General features: G+C 42.4%; 1 protein-coding gene across 1 annotated transcript; it reads left to right on the top strand.

The window, feature by feature from the left end:
* The first annotated feature begins 2,548 nt into the window (after positions 1-2,548).
* On the top strand, positions 2,549-22,088 carry ATP6AP2 (ATPase H+ transporting accessory protein 2). The gene is made up of 9 exons (XM_026674062.2): positions 2,549-2,673; positions 4,727-4,857; positions 5,169-5,297; positions 8,546-8,641; positions 8,800-8,937; positions 9,252-9,305; positions 18,404-18,553; positions 19,683-19,799; positions 21,169-22,088. The coding sequence occupies exons 1-9, from the start codon at positions 2,625-2,627 to the stop codon at positions 21,361-21,363; spliced, it is 1,059 nt and encodes a 352-aa protein (XP_026529847.1). The 5' UTR covers positions 2,549-2,624; the 3' UTR covers positions 21,364-22,088.
* Positions 22,089-23,465: the final 1,377 nt, after the last annotated feature.

Below are 23,465 nucleotides of genomic sequence, written 5' to 3'. Positions count from 1 at the left end.
AAAGGTTACAACAAATCCTGCTTTTACCATTGCTCTTACAGATGACTCTACAACATGAAGCAAACCTTGCCAAGCTGGCTGACCAGCCACACCATCAGGCCAAGCCTAATGCCACCCAGAGACATGAAGGAGAGGATACTGAGATGGACCAGTGAAGACTTTTTCAATCCCCAGAAGACAGCTAGAAAGACTATGGGGGAGGGTGGAAATTCATTGTAATGTTTTCTTTCTTGTCTCATTTATATTGTAATCAGTTTAATGTATTCATGTAAGGATTGTATTTGAGAGTGGTTGCCACAGCAAGTTCTGAACACCTTGGACTTCTGTCTGGTGGGAGGAAAATTTGTCCAGCATGTTTATCTTGTCTGTATTGTGAAAGTAGCTGCATACACATGCGTGCACACAGAGAGACACACCATTTAAAATTAGACAGAGGACTAATTCAACTACTTCCACACAAAGCTGCTCCTGGTTTCCTTTTTTGTGTGTTTTTCTCCTGAATCCCAAGGCTCATTGTGTGTAATTTTAAAAATAGCCTCGATTGCACAATGGCTAACCTCAATTTGACCTTACAAAACTAAGAGCTAGGACATGTTTAGTAACCATCCCTTGGAAATGGGCAGCCTGTAATTTAAAGGAAAACCATGGCTGTGAAGAATTTTGGACTTGTGCTTGCTTGAAACCTGACTGTAAGCTCACAGAAAGTGCATCAAACATCTGAAAATAATTGGCATAGAAAATGGGATACTGTAAATTTCTTTCCAGAACTTTTCCCCTGGCTGCTAGACCTTCATGGTTGAAAGCTTTTGGGACCGAGCCACTGAAGGAATCCTTTTCTGTTGCCTCTTATCAATGTCTTCACCTTTGCATCAGAAAAACTAAAAAGCACCCATCAAGTCTCCCTGATCAGATCAATTTTTAATTTTTTGCCAGAAAAATGTTTTGGTAAAAAGAGGGGGAATTGTTGAAAGTTAAAACCCACCTCTCTCCTAGAAAAATGAAATATTTTAGGATATATTAAAAAGGCAGAATATTTCCCCTAGAAGAGAAGTAAAAACTCAGAGAAGCAGAAACTCAGTCCCCTCCTTTGTTAATGGGCCATTAAGGCCTGGGCCAGTCTATTCTACATAACAAAGTTCTACCTCCTTCAGGCAGAGCGATTTGATTGCCCTTCATTGAATCACCCAGTATGTTTCAGCCAAACTTAGCACACAGACAACCTAAAATATTACCCCTGCATGGGCCCATGGGAGTCTGACAACCAATCAGGATACATTTCTTGCCACAAGAACAGGAAGCAAGTTCAAAGCCCAACAGAGGGTATAAATAACATTCACTCTCCACTCCATGTGGTCAGCTACCCAGAATCACATGTGCTTGGTGATTCTGCTTCACCATTAAACCATCTTTCAAATCAGCCTCTATGTCTCCAGTGTCTTTCTTCCCACTTAGAACTGAACCCAGGTGGACATTTCTTCCAACATGCTAATCTTAGCTAGTGTAGCTAGTTTAAACTATTTTTGTTTGCTTGTTTGCTAGGTAAACCCAGCCCATTTGGCTGTTACAATATACTGAATTGTAGAAATTCAGAAAAGGGAGTGAATAAGCAGCTTAAGATATTGCTGGAGTGCAACCAATGGGATTTTGATGGCATTTCTCTACTGCAATAACACTTGGCAGAACTGCAAATTCACATGTTCCATCCTGCAAGTACCAATTGTTGTTCACAGAACTCCCCCTATGGCTTCTCCTATTAAGTATGACTGGTTTCCTCATTCCAGGCGTGCATAAACTGACAAAAGTGAGGTACCAGGCCAACTTGCTCAGCCTCGTGATTCTCCCTCGTATGCAAAGATTACCCTGGCTTTCTTGACGATCTCCCTGTTTCTAGCCTGATGCCAAGCACTAGCCCAAATTGACTCTTACTTGTATTTATTGGCAAATTTGGCAAAGGCTGGTTAAGAAATCCTCTTTCATAAGCGCTTCGTGCAAATGTGTCAACTATCAGCTGTCTGTCTGTCACTCGACCTCCCTTCATTCCCCTCCAGCCCTACAGTCAATCAGAACGCTGTAGCGGCTTGTCCAGATTGTTGGCTAGTTTCTTTGTCAATTTGACCCAAAGATATTCCGGCTATCTCAGCCTGTCTTCCGCAAAAATTTAGGTCTGGGAGACTGCCCGATGCCTCGTCACTAGATTGCACGGGTCCCGCTTTTCCTTCCTGTTCCCAGATGCTTGCAGTATTTCCTGTCGATGTACACGAACTTCATGGTCCGACAGTGTCCTGTGATTCTCTTTTCCTTTGGAATTTATTGAGCTTTTCTGAAAGACCCCTTCTTTGTCGTGAATGGCCAAGCCGTCAATCACTCGAGCTAAATCTCCTCCCTCATTCGCATGACAGCGTGAAGTCGCCGCGATGGTAGGATTTTCACCAGCACTATAGTGCCAACACCCGCTTGCTGTTCAGAAAGTGACCACATCTTTTTTCAGCCGCCTTCATGATATAAGATTTCTGAGTGGTTGATAATGAGGTCAATTACGACGAAAGGCGGGACATCCGCTTCTGGACGCCGGATGCTTTTTCTTGGCCCTGACTGGAACGGCGGTTGGGGCAGACGAGAAGGTGATGGCGTCTCGGAGGGGAGTGTTGTGGGTCGCCTCAGTGCTTCTGGCAGGTAAGGTTCCAGGGTTGTTTTCAGCGGAACTGGCGAAGCTCAGCCCGCTCTAGTCGCCCTTCGGGCAAAGACGAAAGCTGAAAGGCGGAAAGGTCAGCCTTTCCGGGGGCGACTGAGCGTGGTCCGGAGAGCTTCCTGTCAGTCACGGGAACCGGTGAGAAGGCGAGGGCGGGCTGTAGCAATTCGAAGCGTCCCAGAATATTTAAGGGGAGGCCCGGAGGATAGTGAAAACTCGGAGGCCGATAGCCGAAGGAGACCGTTTTTCTGAGTTGTCATCTTTAGAATTGATGGCAGGGGATGATGGGAATTGTGGCTCCTACTGGAAGGCCTGGCTAAGGAAGGCGGCTGTTATGGCGGCGACGGATGTTATAGTGGGATTACTTTGCTGTTTTAAATTAAGCAATTGTTGAGCAGATTTGGCATTGGATTTAATTATTGTCAATAAACTGATCTGTATGTCATGGTGACTTGTTTTGTTCAGATGAAACTAGATGCTGTTGGTTTGTCCTTAACTGCTGCTTCATCTTTGAAACCACATAGACTTATCTATTTCCCAGCTTTTGTTTTTACTACGCTAGAGGACAATGTTTTAAGTTAACAGATTAAATGTGGATAATGTGTGATTACTTTTTCTGAACGCTTAAAATAGTTCAGCAAGCTTCTTTTAAGAGTGTAAAATGGGACTGGAACTCAGTCTCCCGGTTTCTAGCCACCATAGTACCTTAATCATTATAGCAAACTATCTAATTTTTTGTGGACACTCTGAAATGGATCCTTTGTCCTACATTACAAATTCAAATGACATACTAGTTAGCCAATATTTACTGATACTGTACTGTTGGTGTAAATTAGTATTATAGAATCCTGTGTGTTTATTGTCAATACGTATTCTGTTTAATACAGCCTTGGATGTAGTTTTGACCTCCCTCCAAGGTTAACATGGTCAAAATTACAAGAACTAAATTATACTAACTGCAGGTTTGTGTGTGGGATTCCAAAGGAGGATCTGTTTCCTTCACAGCAGGTTAACAGGAATAAGAAAACTGAGATTTGGGCCAAATCTTGCCCATTGAAGTATGTAAATTAGCCTTTAAATTGCCAACACAGAATTAAAATTCTTGAACAAATATTAGAAGATTCTCTATATTTTGTCTATCCTAATCTTTTGCAGAGGATTAAAACGGTTGTGGCCAATGATATTTTCTAATGAACTTAATGGAAATGCTTTAGAGTAAATCTGAAATTGTTTTTAAAAATTATATAATAAATTATATACTCAGCCATGGATCCTTTCTTGAAGTGCCTGATGTAGAAACCACTTGATAGCTGGTCATTCAGTATGTTTACAAATATGGGTGCATTCTGCTACTTTAGCACAGGTTTCAGGAACATCTTGTCCATAGATTATTTAAAATCATAACATATTTACTGTAATCCGACATCTTGTCTTTTCCTGTATCAGAATGCTGTAGTAGCATTTTGAAATCTGGGTGGGAATAGCAATTGTCATTGTTCTCTCAAATAGTTTAAATGTACGCAGATATAAAATAAATAAAAAATTTCCTATAGGTATTATTCTTTTACTGGCACTGTATTCAAGTGCTATCAACCCCCGTAGCCTGAGTTGAATGAACTTATGTACAGGTAATCCTTAATTTATGACCACAATTGAGCCCAAAATTTCTGTTACTAAGCAAGACAAGTGAGTTTTGCCTCATTTTACGACTTTTATTGCCACAGTTATTAAATAAATTACTGTAGTTGTTAAGTTAGTAACACAGTTATAAAGTTATCTGGCTTCCCCATTGATTTTGTTTGTCAAAAGTTTGCAAAAGGTGATCAGATGACCTCAGGACACTGCAACATAATAAATATGAACCAGTTGCCAAGAATCCGAATTTTGATCACATGACCATGACCAGTCTTAAATCACTTTTTTCAGTGCTGTTACAATTTCAGATGGTCACTAAATAAATGGTTGTAAGTTGAGGACTACTTGTTCTGCCTTATATGTTTGTGGAAATGATTTTATCATACTGCATTCTTATTTCAGTTGTTTCTGCCAATGAATTCAGTGTATTAAGAACTCCTGAATCTGTTATATTTCAAGAAGGAAATTGGCCAATTCCTGGAGAACGGATCCCAGATGTGGCAGCCTTATCCATGGGCTTCTCTATTGAGGAAGTATGTGACTCGTTACTGTATATTTCTTCAGCCACAGTATTCCTTACCTTTTTTAAAAACTGTTGCAGATCTGTGTTCCGGCACTATCTAGGGGAATTCAAAATCGGGCTATAGATTTATTTATAATTATGTCCAACATGTTTACCAAAATAGTGAATTGTTAGTATTGCATTTGTTATTTTCATTTAAATAGTGTAATGAATTCATTGATACAGTTTCTAATGCCCCATATTAAGTTATACATAAATTCACATAAAATATTTTTTTAAAAATATAAAATGTTTTATAAAAGAAAAATTGCATTGTTACAGGATCTCTCTTGGCCTGGGTTAGCAGTAGGTGATCTCTTTCGGCGTCCGCGAGCTACTGTTCTTGTTACTATAATGGGGATAGACAAGCTAACAATGCCTAAGAATGGAATATCTTACCCGATTGAAAATGTAAGTACATTATAGATTCCAGTGTATTAGTAGCTAAACTTCTATATACGGAGAATGGGAAAGTATGGCTTTGAGACTGCATGCTTTTGTTATGAGTTGGTGTACAGATACAGAATGTAAATTTTGGTAGTCATATAGAAGATACATTTTTTTTTTCTTGGAACATTTAAAATATTTGTATTTCAGTAAATTTATACAGCAGTTCTTTCTAGAATCTCTGTATGAAAATGATATAGATGTTTCCATCTGTGCTGGAGAAAATACAGAACTTTTTCCTTTCTCTTTATATCATCAGCTGTAGTGGAAAGTAATTTTTTTCTTAATGATTAACATATTTTTGCTTTTTCTCCCCCCATGAATAAACTATTCACGTACTGGGAGGAATATAGGAAATGTATATACTGAAGTAAAAAATCAACCTGGCACATGGAAATATAATAAATTGAGGTGAGACAACCTAGGGCCCCCCAGATGTTTTGCAGTTTCCAGGAACCCCAGAAAACTTACTTAGTGGGAGGGGAGGATAAAAACTGTAGTTCAGAACATTTGGAAAGTTCTCTACTGATTAACACTGCAATAAATGAAAGAAAAAACATTAGACAGGAGATATATACAAGCTAAGGCCAATTTAAATAATACATTTTTATTTGAGTATAGTTTCACTTTCTTCCTTTAAAACAGGTATTTTTAGATTATCTAATAATAATTACCTCTTATATGGAAAGATCTATATACAGTTAGAAAGTAAAGCTTCATAAAAACAGTGGCTTATATAATTTGGGCATGATTTTTCTATAATTTGTATCCATTTTAATATGAATGCTAGTGCTGTACACCTTAATTTGGATTACCTTATTTGAATATGCATTATTTCTCATTGTTACGTGTTCTTCAGTTTCTTCAAAATAAGTTGCTTGAAGATTCTGAAATCTTCATTATTTCCCATGAAAGAAATGTTTGGCTAATCTTAAAAGATCCTAAGATAGCCCTAATGAAAATATAACTAATGTTTACTCTCCTTCAGATAATTACAAGTTTATGCATTCTAGTAACCCATTACTTTTTAGAACTACATGCTTATTTTGGGGAAAGCTAGTAACATGCAATTAAAAGTCTTCATAAATATATTTCATGTCATTTTTTGTTTTCCTTGGGACACTACAGGTAGTCCTTGACTTAGAACAGTTCCTTTAATGACTGTTCGAAGATACAAGGCACTGAAAAAGTGACTTAGGAGTCAGGACCATTTTTCACACTTTTTCACATCATTGAAGTATTCCCATGGTCACGGGGTTTACATTCAGATGCTTGACAGTTGACTCACATTTATGATGATCACAGTGTCCTGGAGTCATATGATCCCCTTTTGTGACAAGCAGAGTCAATGAGGAAACTACCGTGTTTCTCACAAAATAAGGCCGGGCCTTATTTTTTTTTTTGACCCCAGAAAAAATGGCTAGGCTGTCTTTTTGAGGGTGACTTAATTCCCCCCTTGCATCCTCGGGTGAGCAGGCAGCGACGGATGGATGTTGATCTCGGCGTTGGTGGGGCACTTCGTATTGGGAGACCTTCCACCACCATTGCTTTTCCTTCTCCCCATGCTGCCGCGCTGTTTAGAGCAACGCCACGGCGTTTGGTGCAGCCAGCCAGGGCTCCTCCCTACAACTGAAGCCCGGCGGAGACACTCGGCTTCAGGCGCTCCTGTCACTGCCTTCCCTTCACCTTCGAAGGCAAAGCCAATTCTTTTAAAAACGACGCCCTACTACTGGTACGACAAAGTCTCCCCTGCACGAGAGGGCAGCCCAACCCCACGTGGGGAGGTGAATCTCCCGGGGCTGCAGCACAGGATCGGCCCACCCCGGGAGAAGCGCCCAGCCACCATCCCTGCCTGCCGCCGGGCAGAGCACGAAGAGCTTTACCTGGGGCGCCCAGCGCAGCTGACAGGCGGGCCCTCCTGCCCGGCGGCAGAGCTCTCGCCAAGCAGCGAGCGCCTCCCCACCGGGCCCTCCGCTCATCCCGCCAGGGCCACGCCAGAGCCATGTGGGCTGGGCAGAGCCGGGAAAGCGAGCTGCGGGTGCGTGCCCGCCTGTCAAGCGAAAGAGCTGGGCCTTCGTCTTGCAGGAACTGCTGACACACTCCAGCCACATGAGGTCTAGCATTGTCATGCATTAGGAGGAACCCAGGGCCAACCGCACTAGCATATGGTCTCACAAGGGGTCTGAGGATCTCATCTCGGTACCTAATGGCAGTCAGGTTACCTCTGGCGAACACATGGAGGGCTGTGCAGCCCCCTAAAGATATGCCACCCCACACCATTACTGACCCACTGCCAAACCGGTCATTCTGGAGGATGTTGCAGGCAGCAGAAGGTTCTCCACGGCGTCTCCAGACCCTGTCGCGCCTTTCACATGTGCTCAGTGTGAACCTGCTTTCAACTGTGAAGAGCACAGGGCGCCAGTGGCGAATGTGCCAATCTTGGTGTTTTCTGGCAAATGCCAAATGTCCTGCACGGTGTTGGGCTGTAAGCCCAACCCCCACCTATGGACGTCGGGCCCTCATACCACCCTAATGGAGTCTGTTTCTGACCGTTTGAGCAGCCACATGCACATTTGTGGCCCGCTGGAGGTCATTTTGCAGGACTCTGGCAATGCTCCTCCTGTCCCTCCTTGCACAAGGGTGGAGGTAGCGGTCCTGATGCTGGGTTGTTGCCCTCCTACAGCCTCCTCCACATCTCCTGATGTACTGGCCTGTCTCCTGGTAGCACCTCCATGCTCTGGACACTACGTTGACAGACACAGCAAAACTTCTTGCCAAAGCTCGCATTGATGTGCCATCCTGGATGAGCTGCACTACCTGAGCCACTTGTGTGGGTTGTAGACTCCGTCTCATGCTACCACTAGAGTGAAAGCGCTGCCAGCATTCAAAAGTGACCACACCATCAGCCAGAAAGCATAGGAACTGAGAAGTGGTCTCTGGTCACCACCTGCAGAACCACACATTGGGGATGTCTTGCTAACTGCCTATGCTTTCCACCTGTTGTCTATTCCATTTGCACAACAGCATGTGAAATTGATTGTCAATCAGTGTTGCTACCTAAGTGGACAGTTTGATTTCACAGAAGTGTGATTGACTTGGAGTTACATTGTGTTGTTTAAGTGTTCCCTTTATTTTTTTGAGCAGTGTATATGCTGAAAGTTATTTTCCTGTTTTCTACAGATTTCAATTTACTATCATTTCTTTTATTTTAGGCAGTTCCCTTCAGCCTGGATGGGGTTGCAAATTCAATACATACTTTATTTTCTGAGGAAACGCCAGTAGTTGTTCAATTAGCTCCTAGTGAAGAAGTAAGTTTTTTTTTAAAAAAAAAGCATCAAAAATTAAATTATGACCTTTAAATGCTTTTCAGTAGAGATTTTTCTTTGAATTTTCAATATTAGGAAAGAGTTAGTTGAAGACTCTTATCACAGTGCAAGATTATAACGCATAATGATGGTTCTTTCAGAGAGTTTATATGGTGGGAAAAGCAAATTCTGTATTCGAAGATCTTTCTGTCACACTGCGGCAGCTTCGGAATAGACTTTTCCAGGATAACTCCATTCTTGCTTTCCTTCCCCTCAACTCCTTAAGCAGAAACAATGAGGTAAGGTAAAACTCATTCATATTGTCTTTTTTGGCAACTATTTTAAATTGATGTTATGTATGTTATAGAGTCCCATTTTGTCAAATCTATATTCTAGATAAGATCTGTTTCAGGGCATGGAGTATTTATTACTTTATTTCAATTTTAATTAAGTGATTCATTTGTTAAGATAATGTATGGTTAAGTCCTGCATATGTTATGCATGCTAAATTAATATCAGAATTGATTTTGAGTATTTTTATTATAAATTGAAATGATTTTTCAATTCATCTTTTTGTTTTGCTTGTTTTTATGTCTACATGTTTATTTCATAGGTTGATCTCCTCTACCTGTCAGAATTGCAAGTTTTGCATGACATCACAAGCTTGGTAAGCAAATTCTGCAAACAAAATTCTACTATGTGGTTGACTGGGTATTTTCTGACTGTGTAATTCTTCAGCTGGTTTAAAACATTTTAAATTAGAAAGAACAGAGAATGTGTAGTTCTCCTCCATGCTGCTGTGAGAGCCCAGGATGGGTTAAACTCCTCCTGATGACATCATCAAACTGAGTCTGTCTTGTATTAAAAGGAGCAGCCTGTGGGAGTGTCCCCAGCTTTGACTCAGCTTCTTTCGATGAGCTGGTGTCTTTGAAAGCAGTTTTAGTCAGCAGCAAAAGTCAAACAGCGATCTTAAATCATTGGCACAGCTCCCAGGGACCCGGTGCAGCTGTGCCTTCAACAGCTCTCCTGCAACGCCGAGGATTCAACGTTTTCAATCCAAGGGAGACTATAAGTAAGGGAAAAGCCCTTGGCCCTCCCCTACAGCTCTCTGCGATTTCGGCCGCCGCGATAGTAAAGATCGTATTGGCGATAACCATGCCTCACAGCTGATTGAAAAAGCCGTGATTTTCCCTTTCTAGCTGATTTCGCTGCTCGGGCCTGTTTCCAACCTAGGGAGCGACTAACAGCCATTGTAGCCTGCAATTCATGCGAGAGACCATTTTGAAAGCTACCTCTTCCAACGCACGTGGCGAGCGGCCATTTTAGGTGGCTTCATCTACCAACGGCCTGCTCCTGTCCCCCAAAAGGGCCCTAATTAAGGTTACTGCATAGGCAACACATAGCAAGGGTCGCTTCCAGCACCTCTTGTGTTTGCTTATGCCAACTATGGATCAAGACAAGATCCACGCAGAGCTTTCGGGCCTGGACACCCAAGACCTCCAGACTGCCAAAAGAAAAAGGAGACAATGCTCTCAATCTGTTCAAAGGGAGGTAACGGCCAAGATCAGGGCCAAAGACTTGGGCCCCAAGAAAACATCCCAGGCCAAACTAAAAGCAGAGAAATGAAGACATGCGGCCTTGGAGAGGCAGTTCAATAAGACTATTGAGCAAATGAGGGGACAACTGCAGCAGGCTTCCCAGCCAGCCAATCCTCTGGTGGTTCAGGCAGGTACTTCCAGGGGGGTGGGGGAAACTCCAGCCCCTGTTAGCCACCTCCAGTCCTGGTCCCCAGAGAGGCTTGAGGACCAATTCAGCCTCAAGACTTGAGCAGATCGGGCCCCAACTTCATACAGGCTCCTTGGGACCTCTCTTCTCTGCCATCTATAGCCCAAAGTAGCTCTCGACCTAGAGCAGAGGCTACTTTTACCCCAACAGTGGCAGGCCCCCAGATCCTCCATCGAGTGGCAGGCCCTCTGACATCCACGATGTAGTCTCCATAGCCTTCAGACAGGGCTTTGCAGAAGGACTTCAACACATCTTTAGGCCTTCAGACAGATCCCAGCCCACTTTTCCGGCCTACTCTCAGGCCCAGATCCCCAAAAGGGGACTACCTCACCTTGTGGAGCACAGGGCCCCTCCTACCCATGCAGAATGGGATTATTTCGAACAGAGAGACTACGCAGAACCATCTGAGCATAGCCCCTCCCCTGCATCTGAAGAGGAAGAGGGAGAAATCTGGAACCCCAACCTCTCAGAGGAAGGGGAGGATCTGAGACCCAATCAATCTCCCTCAGCCGCAGTATTCAAACCTGCCTTATTTAAACCCCTCCTCCACAAGGCACTGGTCACAGCCCAGTTGTCCTCGGAGGAAGCTGTCCTCGAACCTCAAGTGGTGCAATCGGGGCATGGGGATTCCCTCTTCTCCAAACCCATTGTTCACTCGGAGGTCCTTCCATCCCCCATCATTTTTCTGGACTTAGTCAAGGAGCAATTTGCCTCCCCAACTGCAGGCCCCTGCCCATCATCCCATGATAGGCAGTTTTACAACGTGGGCCCTTCCCTAGCTACTGCTCTTTCAGTTCCCTTGGTAGATGCCCCAGTCGTGGCTTCCTTCTCCTTGGGCACTCCAACTGAGCCTGAGGACGTACTAAAGGCAGAAGACAAGTGCTCCGAACAAACATTAAGCATAACCATCAAGCCTCTGCTGAATGAGTTTATCCCATACAGGCACTTTAAAATGCAGACTCTGCATTCTATTTTAGAGACCATTCGTGAGGGCGGTCTTCTCTCTTCCATTGATCTCACAAAGGCTTACCTCCACATTCCCATCTGGCCTCATCATTGCCAGTTTCTCCGTTTCTGATACCAGAATTCTCACTACCAGTATCGAGCCCTTTCCTTTGAGCTCTCATCGGCTCCAAGAGTCTTCACAAAGATACTGGCGGCATTGGTGGCTTTGCTCCGGTCTGTTCCAGTAAGGATTCAATGTTACTTGGATGACATTTTGATACTGTTGTCCTCCACCCTCTCCGCCCATCGAGATCTACAAATCACACTCTATTGTCTTCAGTACCATGACTTTTCCATCAACTCCAGGAAGAGCCATCTCTTCCCCACAACCAGATTGCTCCACCTGGGGGCTGTCATCGAAACAACTCTGTGCCAAGTTTTTCTGTCTCCAGATTGAGGGAAGAACCTTACCGAGATCATTCAACAGGTTCAGCATCAACACACTATCTCCCTGTCACTGTTGTCCAAACTATTAGGGAAAGTGATCTCATGCATCGGCATCATTCTGTGGGCACAGCTACACTCCTGAGCTCTACAATGGTTCCTGCTCCTCTTTCAACGAGCAGGAACCAGCCACACATCTGCCAGGGTCCACAGACCCGTCGCTCCACAGACCCGTCGCTCCTTAAAGTGGCTCTTCCTGGCCCTTTGGAAGGGACTCCTGTTCAAGGAACTGGACAGACTGCTCATCACCACCGATGCAAGTCTCCTGGGTTTTGGGGCCCACATGGAAGGGCACATAGCTCAAGGGATTTGGTCCCGGATGGACAGGACCGGCCCTATAGACTGGCTTGAACTCAGAGCCATATATCTAGCACTGAAACATTTCAGGGACAAGATAGCTGGATACCATGTGCTAGTGTTGACGGACATTATGGCCACAAAGGCGCACGTCAACAGGCAAGGGGGAACAAGATCCAGGGCCCTTATGAAGGAAGCCGAACGGTTGGGGCAGTGGGCGGAGAGACACCTGATGTCTATCACAGCAGACCACATCTCAGAAATCGACAACTTCCAAGCTGATTGGCTGAGCAGGAGCCTAGTCGACCATGCAGAATGGTCTCTTCCCCAGTCCTTATTCAGGGATCTCCCTCAGGTTTGGGACCCTGAAGGTAGACCTCTTCGCCTCTCCCCAAAATGCTCAAGTAAACAGGTTCTTCATCAGGTTTTCTTGTCAGGGAGCGGAGGGGACCAATGTACTTTGGAGCAGATGGCCCACTGGTCTCCTCTATGCCTTTCCCCCTCTTCCCATCATTCCGGCAGTCATTTGGAAGATGTTGGAGGAATGGGCAGAGCTGATTCTCCTGGCCCCCATTGGCCCAGGAGACCCTGGTTTGCAGACCTGGTGAACCTGTTAATAGCCACTCCCTGGAGGATCCCAGACCACAAGATCTCCCTTCATCAGGGAGCCCTGCTGCACCCGGATCCCCCGTGGTTCAAAGTGACTGTGTGTCGATTGAGCAGCAACTGTTAAGAGAGGCTAATCTCCCAGAAAGGGTCATCCTTACTGTCCAGGTGTCTCTTAAACCATCTACGATGCCACCTAGAAGTTTTTTTGTCATTGGTGTCAAAAAGAGGGTCTCACTCCAACATTAGCTGAGGTAGCAGATGTCCTCCGTTTCCTTCAAGACGGCCTAGAGAAGGGTCTCGCATCTAACACCTTACGCCATCAGGTAGAGGCTCTTTCCTCAGTCCTCTCCTGGGACACATTTCCTTCCTTGTCTCACCACCCTTCAGTACAGAGATTTCTAAAAGGGGCTTCCAACCTCTGCCCTCCTGTGGTACACAGGTTTCCATCCTGAGACCTTCTCAAGGTACTCCAGGCTCTAACAGAACCTCCGTTCGAACCCCTCAGAAAGGTTTCCCTTCAATTCTTAACCCTGAAGGTGGTTTTCTTCATTTTCTTTTCTTCATCAGCTAGAAGGGTGTCAGAGTTGGCTGCTCTCTGAATAAGGCAACAATAGAGTTGTTCTCCGTCTAGACCCTACCTTTGTACCTGAGATTAATACCGTGTTCCATAGATCCCAGGACATAGTGTTACCTGATTTCTGTCCCCTTCCGCACCACGACCTAGAGCGCAAGTGGCACACCCTAAATGTTAGAAGGGCGCTTAGAATTTACATCAAACGCACTTCGACATTTAGAAAGACAGAGGCCATGTTTGTGTCTTTTTCCCCTTCCCACCGGGGAAATAAGGCCTCACCTCCCACCTTAAGTAGGTGGATCAGGGCGTGCATCACACAGGGCTACAAAGCCAGAGCCCTCATGGTGCCCCAGGGCCTAACAGCACACTCTACTAGAAGTGCTGCGACTTCAGCTGCCTGGGCCACCCAGGCACCCCTAGAAGAGATTTGCAGAGCGGCTATATGGACATCCAGACACTACCATCTGGACTCCTATGCCTCAACGAGTGCAGCCTTCGGCAGACAGGTACTTCAGTGAGTGGTTCCAATTTCAGAGTGATTAATCGGACGAAGACCCTCCCAAGGACATGCAGGCTTTGGTATGTCCCATCCTGGGCTCTCACAGCAGCATGGAGGAGAATGGGTGTTGGTAAATTTACCTGAGAATGCCCTTTCTATCTATGCTGCTAGAGAGCCCAGCCCCTCCCTTGTTTCGTCCGGACTATGGTAAGATATGTTATTGTTCAAGATTCTCTTTGGCTTTCAGAGACACTCACTAAAGTCTGTCAAGTACCTTCGCCAAAGCTGGGGACACTCCCACAGGCTGCTCCATTTATACAAGACAGACTCGGCTTGATGATGTCCTCAGGAGGAGTCTAACCCATCCTGGGCTCTCTAAAAGCATAGATAGAAAGGCCGTTCTCAGGTAAATTTACCAACGCCCATTTACTGGCTAAACTGAACTACTTTTTCCTCCTTTTTGTGTGTGGGGTGGCATCAACATCAATACATGAACAGTGTAACATCTGGGTATCATTCATTTTGGGACAAGTGGCAATAAAAATATTAATAGTACATTAATCAAACTTATGTAATCCTAATATTAATATACATGTTTGTTTTAAAGTAGTTATTCAGTGGTGCAATTTAACCGGTGTAACAATCTGTTCGGTGACAGCATGCTTCGCACTGGTGCTCTATATTTAAAAAACCCAATTTTCAACTCAATTACCCTCTGCTGCATCCCCTGTTAGTAAAACAGCTGATGTGTGGCAAACCACTCAGCCACAAGAATCAGCTGTGCTAAAAAAAAAAACAGGAAATAAAGTACAGGAAACAGCAGGGGCAGGTGGGCGGGGCCAAATGCTCAAACTGGTCTGAACCAGTAGAATCCCACCCCTGTAGTTATTCAATATTTCAATGTTCCATTTTAATGCCAGTCACAATGATATTTGAGCTTACATAGTAATGCCATCTTTCAACCTAATCTTTCCCTCTAGTTATTACTTTTATTCTATTATATAAAAATATGTGTGCTAATATTCCCCTTATTTTTTATTTCTACCTCTATTCTGGCTTCTAGTCAGGCCACCACGACTAATCCTAGTGTTAACACACATGTTTATATTAAGATGTAATGCTTCATTATTTAATTATTCAATGCTTCAATGTGCCATTCTCATTCCAATCACCATATTGTTTAAACATACTTAATAATACCATATTTCAATCTCTATTTTTTCCATCTAGCTATAACTTGATAAAAGAATGTGTATTCTTATTTCTGCCTCTATTCTAGTTTTTAATCAAGCCATCATTATAGCAATAGCAGGGAAAACATTATTCCCCCAGAGATTAGAATGGCCTTCACTCTAATACTCTTCCAGAAGGTGCTAAAGACCTGGTTCTGCCAGCGAGCCTGGGGAACCGAGAGTGGGATGAAGCCCATTAAATGGCTCGTGTGATCTGCTGTCATCAGGGTAGGGAGTGGGAGTTGTGGGGGGGGGGGATTGTGTTATATTGTACTTTATTAATTTATTTGATTATTTTTGTTAGTTTTTATTGTTTTAAATATGGTTTTATATTCTGTAAGCTGCCTCGAGTCTCCATGGGCAAATAGGCGGCAATATAAATAAAATTAAATAAATAAATAAATAGCACTTAGACTTATATACCGCTTTACAGCCCTCTCTAAGTGGTTTACATAGTTACCATATTGCCCCCAATAATTTTGGGTCCTCATTTTACCCACCTCCGAAGGATGAGAGACTGAGTCAACCTTGAGCCTGGTAAGATTTGAACTGCCAAATTGTAGACAGCAGAAGTAGCCTGCAGTACTGCACTCTAACCACTGCGTCACCAAGGCTCAATTAAAAATTTCTATCCATTTTAATACTTCAATTCTTATTCATTTTTAGCTTCCTCCCATACTCCTCTCTTGGATTCTTATCTCTATCTACATCTGTGTCTTCACTGTTCAGTCTAAACATTTCTCCCATCTCTATCCTCCTATGCTGCCAGGCCTCTAGAGCAGGGATCGCCAACCTTTTGGACCTCAGGGACCACCAAACTCATAATTTCAAATCCCGCAGACCATTATTACGAATTTTGACTGACAATGGCTTGCTGACTTTGGTGGGAAAGTCAGTCCCATATTCCAGAGCTGCATTAGTTACAGGACTCGCCTGGACACCGGCCTGCCATGGATGAGTTGCTCTGGGATGACCAAAGGGCCAGTCTTGTGACTACTGCAGCTCTGGAATATGAGACCGGCCTGTGTTGGGGTTGGAAATCTCCACCATAGGGGGTGGCACCTGTAATGTGCAAATTTGCGGGTGGAACAATATGCAAAAAGCTGTGCAGCCCTCGCCAGCCAGGATAAGGTAATGGTGCTGTTGCAGCAAGAGGGGACTGGTGGCACAGGCGGGTTGAAGCGGCAATGGAGATGGCTGGAAGGTGCAGGAGCACCATGCTACTTGCATTTGTGTGGCACTCCCACACCTTCCAGCTCGTCTCTCTTGGCCTGGACTTTTCCTCAATGGCTGTAGGTCCGGAATGGGGCATCAGCGTCTGTGTCAGTTTTTTCATCCCTCTCGGTGCTCTGCTGCCTCCCCCGCATGGCCCCAGCCATCGCTGCTGGGAAGGCACAGGAAAAGTGAGCAGAAACATAGCTCTCACTGGGGTGAAAGAGCTGAGATGAGGAAGGCACAGGCAACAGAAGACACAAGCTGACGCCTTTGAAAAGTGTCACTTTCTGTTGCCTGTGCCTTCCCCAATCTCCGCTCTTTCGCCCCAGCGAGAGTTAATGTTCCTGCTCGCTTTCTTTTCCTGTGCCTTCCCTGGGGAGCGATGGCTAGGGCCATGGGGGGACAGCAGAGACGTCAGGGCTGCTCCCCCTACTTAGCAAGCTGGGCTTGGAAGAGCACAGAGAGTTGCAGGCAAGTGCCAGAGGGTCAGAAGTCACACTCCAACGTCTCTTGGGGAATCCTCTTGTGTGGAGGCTGTAGGGAAGGGTGTCGAGCCCAGAAAAGCTCAAGCTCTCTCCCGCACAAACAGGCTGGTTATTAGGATCCTGTCTTCCTTAGCGTTCTTTTGGTCTGGGCAATCTGACCTTCGCTGCCGGCTTGTTACGGGACCGATGGGAACTCTGGATTGGGTTGAGCTGAGTGCTTTAGAAGCCCCATAGTTTGCCTCATCGCTGTTTGTGCAGGCAAGAGCTCAAGCTTTTCTGGGTACAGTACCCCCCTCCTTCAGCCTCCACACAAGAGGACTTCCCGAGAGATGTCTGAGTGTGTCTTCTGACCCTCCGGTGCTCACCCGTAACTCTCCGTGCTCCTCCATTCATCAGTAGGTGGCGCCCTCAACTTAGGTTTCAGCGTTGTTTCAAATGTAACAAGTTATTTAATCCAATTTTAATTCAATTTATAGAAGCAAAGTAAATTATTCAGGTAGATAGTTCCAGTGTTTTAAAATGCCTTTCCAAAACAACGCCTACCCAGTTTGAAAGTCCAATTTTCTATGTTTTAAAAAGTCTTTAGCTTTTCTCCCCTTAGTTTCTTTCTTTCGTGTCTAGAATTTTTCTCTGCATTAGCAAACAGTTCTAAGAGTCTCTTTTTCTGGATTTTCTCCCCTCCCCCCCTTTTTTAAGTTAGGGTCTAAATAAAAAAGGAATCTTCTCACCCAGCTCCAGTCACTATCCATCTACACCACTCCTGCACTTTCTTTGTTGCCTCAGCTGTCCCAGGTTCATGGCAGCCATGATGGCTCCCTCTTCTCATCATGGATGAGAGGGAAGAAGCCCTGAGTTGAGCGGAAGAGTTGCAGCTCTCCATGACCTACAGGCACCCCTTTTTTCTTCACCACCCCCACAGGGTGGCTTTAGCTCCTTTCGGAGCCCTCCAACTCGGCGTGGGAGCACAGAGACTAAAATCGCTAAACTGGACTTCTTGATAAATTCCTGGAGAAGCAGAATATGGGATAAAAAATGTATCAGTATATTCCAGCACTTTCACTAAAATGGAATGTCATGCTGCCATGATTCTAGCTCTTCACTTTTTGTATATAAAGGTATCTTTGACTTATGACCATCCCTAATGTTCTGAATTAATGACCACTTGAGAAAGGGTGCTTTATGTCCTGTAGAGCACTTCTGATCACATGCAAAATGTCAAATCTACCTTCCCCCACCACGGTATTGTGACCATGATCTAAGTGTTTAGCAACCTGTTTTGTGCTTATGATCGGTTGCCAAGCGCCCTGTGAACATGTGATTCCATTTGCATTTATCTTTGCTATCTTTCCCAGACAGTCAGTGGGGAAGCCAACAGAGAATGTGGCAAGCTGCTTCTACCAGCTAAGAGGTCTCTGTCTTGTCTCTGGGGGCTGTCCAAAAAGAATCATGTCTTATGTTGCACCAGTGCACCTGTCATTAAAATCAACCATTAACGTTAACTTCCACCCCAGGTTCTAGAAAACAATTACTTAAAATAGTTAAAATATTGCTTTCTAAAATTGAAATGCCTACTTTTTACTTTGATATCCTGGTAATTATTTTTATCTATCACTTCCCAAGCTTTCTAGACACAAACATCTGGCCAAAGATCATTCACCAGATCTATATTCTCTAGAACTTTCTGGGTTGGAAGAAATAGGTAAAAGGTATGGGGAAGATTCACAGCAGTTCAAGGATGCTACTCAGATTCTTGCAGACTCTCTGCAAAAGGTTAGTAGAGCAAAAATGCTGGTAAATAATGTAATTTTTCTTAATTTAGAATATAGAAACAGGTATGAATAGATTATGCAATGCTTTATTGCTGATACCTGTTTGGTTTTTTTTCTTTTCAAATAAAATTTTCTTCAGCTTATAGTTGTTGGCCAAATAAAGATATAGTATTAATTCATTCTTCAGTCATAAGTACAGGTAATCCTTGAGGTACAACAGGCCACATAAACATTTGAAATTATGACAGACACCCCCCCCACCAAAAAAAAGCTACATCTGACCCTATTTCAAAGTTATTGCAGCAGGCATGCAGTTGTTTTCCCTTATGATATACCAAAAGGTTGCTGCAGTGTCCTTCCCCCATCCCACCTTTCTGGAACCCTGCAGCATTGCCTACTCTCCACATACCCATCATGTCCCACACTTAGCTTCTGAAGCTATCTGGAGTTCATGTTGTGGAAGGAGAGCAGGCCATTTGTCCCTGGGTTGTGTGGCAGGAATCCAAATGTAATCATTTTGTCCTGCCCATTTGTGGCCACTAGAGAAATTCTTCATCCTGCTGCTTTAGAGAGGTCTGCATAGTGCTACAGAAGCTTCTCAATGTTGCAGAAAGTTTCTGCAGCAATGTGCAGACTTTGGTAAGGCAGCAGTTTGTCCTGAACCTGTGTAGTGGTGGTGGCTCTACTGTTGCCACCATTTTGTCCTGTTCATTTGTGGAGGGGAGAACCCACCTAGAATTAAAGAGAAATCTCCTGACAGAACAATCAATCAGTGAAGTTGTGGGTGCTCTATCACTGCAGCTTTTAAAGAAGAGGTTGGACAGCCATTTGTCTAAAATGGTATAGGGCATGGATGTCAAACTCGATCGCGTCACAGGCTGGATCGTGATGTATCCAATATTTTTTGCCTTTACAGAACTGGGTTGGGCATGGCCTGCGTGTGACGTATCCGGCCCGCAGGTCACCACTTGGACAGTCCTGGTATAGGGTTTCCTGTTTGAGCAGGAGGTTGGACTAGAAGACCTCCAAGGTCCCTTCCAACTCTATTCGATTATAATATTTGAGTTGTGTGCCTTTTCTCATTTGTATCTAATTTCAACTGGCAAATTCTGAATTTTGGGCTTTTTCAGTTTGCAGATGAGATGTACAACATCTACAGTGGGAATGCAGTTGTAGAAGTGGTAACTGTGAAGACTTTTGATACTCCCTTTGTGAGAAAATCCAGATCTATTCTACAATCCACAGAGGTAATACAAACTTGCAAATTTTTTGGTAGTTGGATAATAAATCTTTATTTGAAAATTTCATGCATTTCAGTGGAGTAACTAAACAGAAAAATGCAGAGTATTCATGATAACCTGTTTACTCTGGGCTTTATTCTTTATTTTTTAGCCATAAGTCTTGGAATAAAAAACATAGTTGTAAATGCACTTGAGTATAGCCACTTTGAGTCTCAGAGTAATATAATGCAAAAGTTGAATAATTATTCAATTTGTCTATCATTTCTATTTTTGTAACTTAATTATTTGACAACAATTACAGCATTTTTCTTTGAACCTCATAAATTAGGAAAACACTTGATTTACTGAAATTCTTTGTAGCTAGATTTCCAAATTACTTCTGTGAAGTTTAAAGCAAATTTAAAAATAATCTAAAATCACAGATTACTGATGAACCTATAAAATATAGAAACATATCTGTTATTTTCCAAACTTTTTGTTGAAATTTTTCATTAGGTGAAACATGCCCTTAATTCCATGAATTTCACTGGCTTGTAAAGGTTGTTTGGTTTTTTTATGTTGAAAATACTTCAATAGGCCTGAACACTGGGCTAAATCCAACAGACTGGTGTTCGGCAGTGGTAAATACTGTATAAAGCTGAATCTGGGTAGGAAAAAAATCAGATGCATTGGAACTTCATCACTTAGCAGTGCATGTGAGAAAGCTGTAGGAATCCTGGTGGTCCACCAGTTGAGTGTGAATAAGCAATGTGCTGCAATTGCTTAGAAGACCAATACAGTCTTGGGCTGCATTTATAGAAACATTGCATCCAGATCACAGAAGGAAATAACTGTGCTGTTTAGACCAGACATTTTCCTTTGTCTAATGAGGGGCAGCTTGTTTTTAAAAGGGCCTGAAAAAATTGGAGAAGGGTTAAGGGGATATTGAGGGGTCTGGAAACTAGCCCAGATGAGGGACTGGATGTATTATACTTTCAAAAGGTAAGATTATATGGAGATTTTACTGTGCAGACTGTTCTCTGTTAAAGAGGCAGGACAACGACCAAAAGGTTGATATTGAAAGAAATTAAGGCTGAACATTAGAATGAATTCCGTAAGGGTAAAAGCTACTAACCAGTGGAACAATCTACCTAAGCAGTTGTAAATTTCCTCCTTGAAAATTTTCATATAGGTGCTAGACTGGTCAGGGATTATTTAGTAGATTCCTCATTTGGATTAAGATGAAGATTCTTCCAACTGATACTTAATAACTTACTAGGAACAAACTTACACTGAATAAATTGCACATTGTTTTACAATTAATCTTCTAGACTAGTCCTTGTGTTTCTTTATGGTTTATTGTATATGCTTACTCATTCCTTTGTTCTTGTTATAGAGCAAGCCAGAAAATCCATATAACCTAGGATATGCATACAACTTTAACTATGCTGTTATCTTCAATATAATTTTGTGGATCATGCTTGGATTAGTGATAGCTGTGATTGTTATCTCCTACAATCTGTGGAATATGGATCCAGGTTATGACAGCATCATTTATAGAATGACCAACCAGAAAATTAGAATGGATTAACCTTCAAATGCAAATCTAAGAGGAGAAATGCTTCTTCAGTATTCTGGCAAAATTCAATATGGACTCTTCATAGTGTGAATATTTTTATGAAGTATACATTTGTTTTGTGAGGATATATTAAAGGGTAATAGTGGGTGTAGCCAATGTGCAGAGTTGAAAATTAGTACTACACAACCACGAGCTAATTCCAATTGAAATATATATTTATTCTACCCTGTGTCTGCAGTGTGCATTGTGCTTGTTTATATTGCTTATGATTAATATTCTATCAGTGTTCTTATGCTGAAACTTTAGAATGTTTTCTTGAATTATGTTATAGATGAATAAAGTAATTCATGATGTAAATATTTCAAATTTTAGGATTTTAATCCTATTAAGCTTGATTATCCAATGTAAAAGTTTCTTTAAGCAAAGGTACCTTTTTAAAATACAACCTTGCTGTACATTCACCCTAAATGTTTATTCAAAGTTACTGTGTTTCTTAAAATAATGAAATTATCTGAAAGAAGAGAAATACATAGTGGTGCAACATCTGTATTAATAATTGTAGGAATGTAGGATCTTGTGGTATTTATGAGTAGTGAATTCTGATGAAAAAGTCAGTTATATTCCATGTTCTTTTGTCATGTGATCAGTTAACAAATGGTACATAGTGGCCTGTGTTCTGTACTTGACATGATGCATTTCAGTTCCTGACATACGCTGAAAAAACCCAAAAAGGCTGATATTTGAGTGGAATGTTTTATTGAGCATCAAATGCTAGGTATAACCATAGCACTGAAGATGGCATAGGCCTTGACATCAAATAGAATCTGCTTGCAGTGCAGAATTAACATTAAACAAATGTAATGGCTTGAGATGCTTGAAAGATTGTTGTAGGGTGGATTTCATTTAAATCAAGTCGATTTTAATTCGTCTTTTAAATCACTAGTAAAAAGGCTTGATTTAAATCAGCTTGATTTAAATCATAATTTTTAAAAAGCAACTGTCATATCTGTCCCACAGCGGCTTCTCCTCTGACCTACTGTTGATTCACCAATAGTCCCATTCACTTTAATGGGATGGCTAGTGATGCGGCAATGACACAAGGTGAGGGATATGGCAGGCAGCAGGTGAGTGGATGCCCACTAACAGGCGCTGCCATGATGGATCTGAAAAGACAGGCGCTCTTTAATTTATAATCTGCTTAGAAGGTTTCACTTTCATTTTTACCACTTGCCTTTCCTCCTCACACTTAAGAGCCTGGTGGTACAGATGCAATTCTCTTCAAACAACCATACAGTTTGTAGTGTACATAGATTTTCAAAACAACGGGATAAAGGAATATTCCTGAACTTTGCTTTAAGATTTATCTCATGGTTACTGTGAAATTGTGTGAATGTATCCATGCATTGCAGAGCTTGGATTCATTGAGTTTACAAAAAATGTAAATATTGCTGAATATACAGCCTCATGCTACATAACTAAGCTCCATTTCATGCTGAATAAACTAAATTATTAATTTATCTTAAATAGAAAACTATCTTTAGGTAGATTTTTACTCCAAAACCATTTTATTAAAATAAATTTGATAAAAATTAAAAAAAAAAAATTTAAAATTTAAAAATCCCATTTTTTTATTTTAAAAAAAATCATTGATTTTTATCCACCCTGGATTGTTGTATTGGTAACACTGCACAGATTCATTTACTGTGAGGAACTGAACAGATGTTCTACTACAGGGAATATGAGATATTTATCATAGTCAACAAGCATTCCATTTGTAACTCCACTTAATTAAATGTTATACTAGTGTATACATTAATACTGTTTAATTTAAGAGGTTTAGTGCATTGGTACATTGATATTCAACTACTATAATAGGGATACCCAACTTTCTTCTAGATCTTGTAGCTGGCACTATGAATATGCTAGGTCTTGGTTATTTAGTTAAACTATACAGGTGTATTTTTAGTGAATGTAAACACATATAGGTAAAACAAAATTCACAACAGTACACACAACTGGAAATAATTGAATTCTAGTTCCAGCAGGGACAATCTTTCCCATTGTAAAAACAGGTTTTTTTTTTGTTTCGTTTTGCTTCAGAATGGTGAGTTACA

This window comes from Notechis scutatus, chromosome 5 (assembly GCF_049901735.1).
Source record: "Notechis scutatus isolate UNSWTSFEM ecotype Mainland chromosome 5, rNotScu1.2, whole genome shotgun sequence".
Lineage (NCBI taxonomy): Eukaryota > Metazoa > Chordata > Lepidosauria > Squamata > Elapidae > Notechis > Notechis scutatus.
This window is presented reverse-complemented; position numbering and strand designations above follow the sequence as displayed.

Coding starts and splice junctions, on each gene's coding strand:
- ATP6AP2 (XM_026674062.2), top strand. CDS start 2,625: ATGGCGTCTCGGAGGGGAGTGTTGTGGGTCGCCTCAGTGCTTCTGGCA. Junction 5,298..8,545: donor TATCTTACCCGATTGAAAAT/GTAAGTACATTA, acceptor CTTTTATTTTAG/GCAGTTCCCTTCAGCCTGGA. Junction 19,800..21,168: donor CTATTCTACAATCCACAGAG/GTAATACAAACT, acceptor TTCTTGTTATAG/AGCAAGCCAGAAAATCCATA.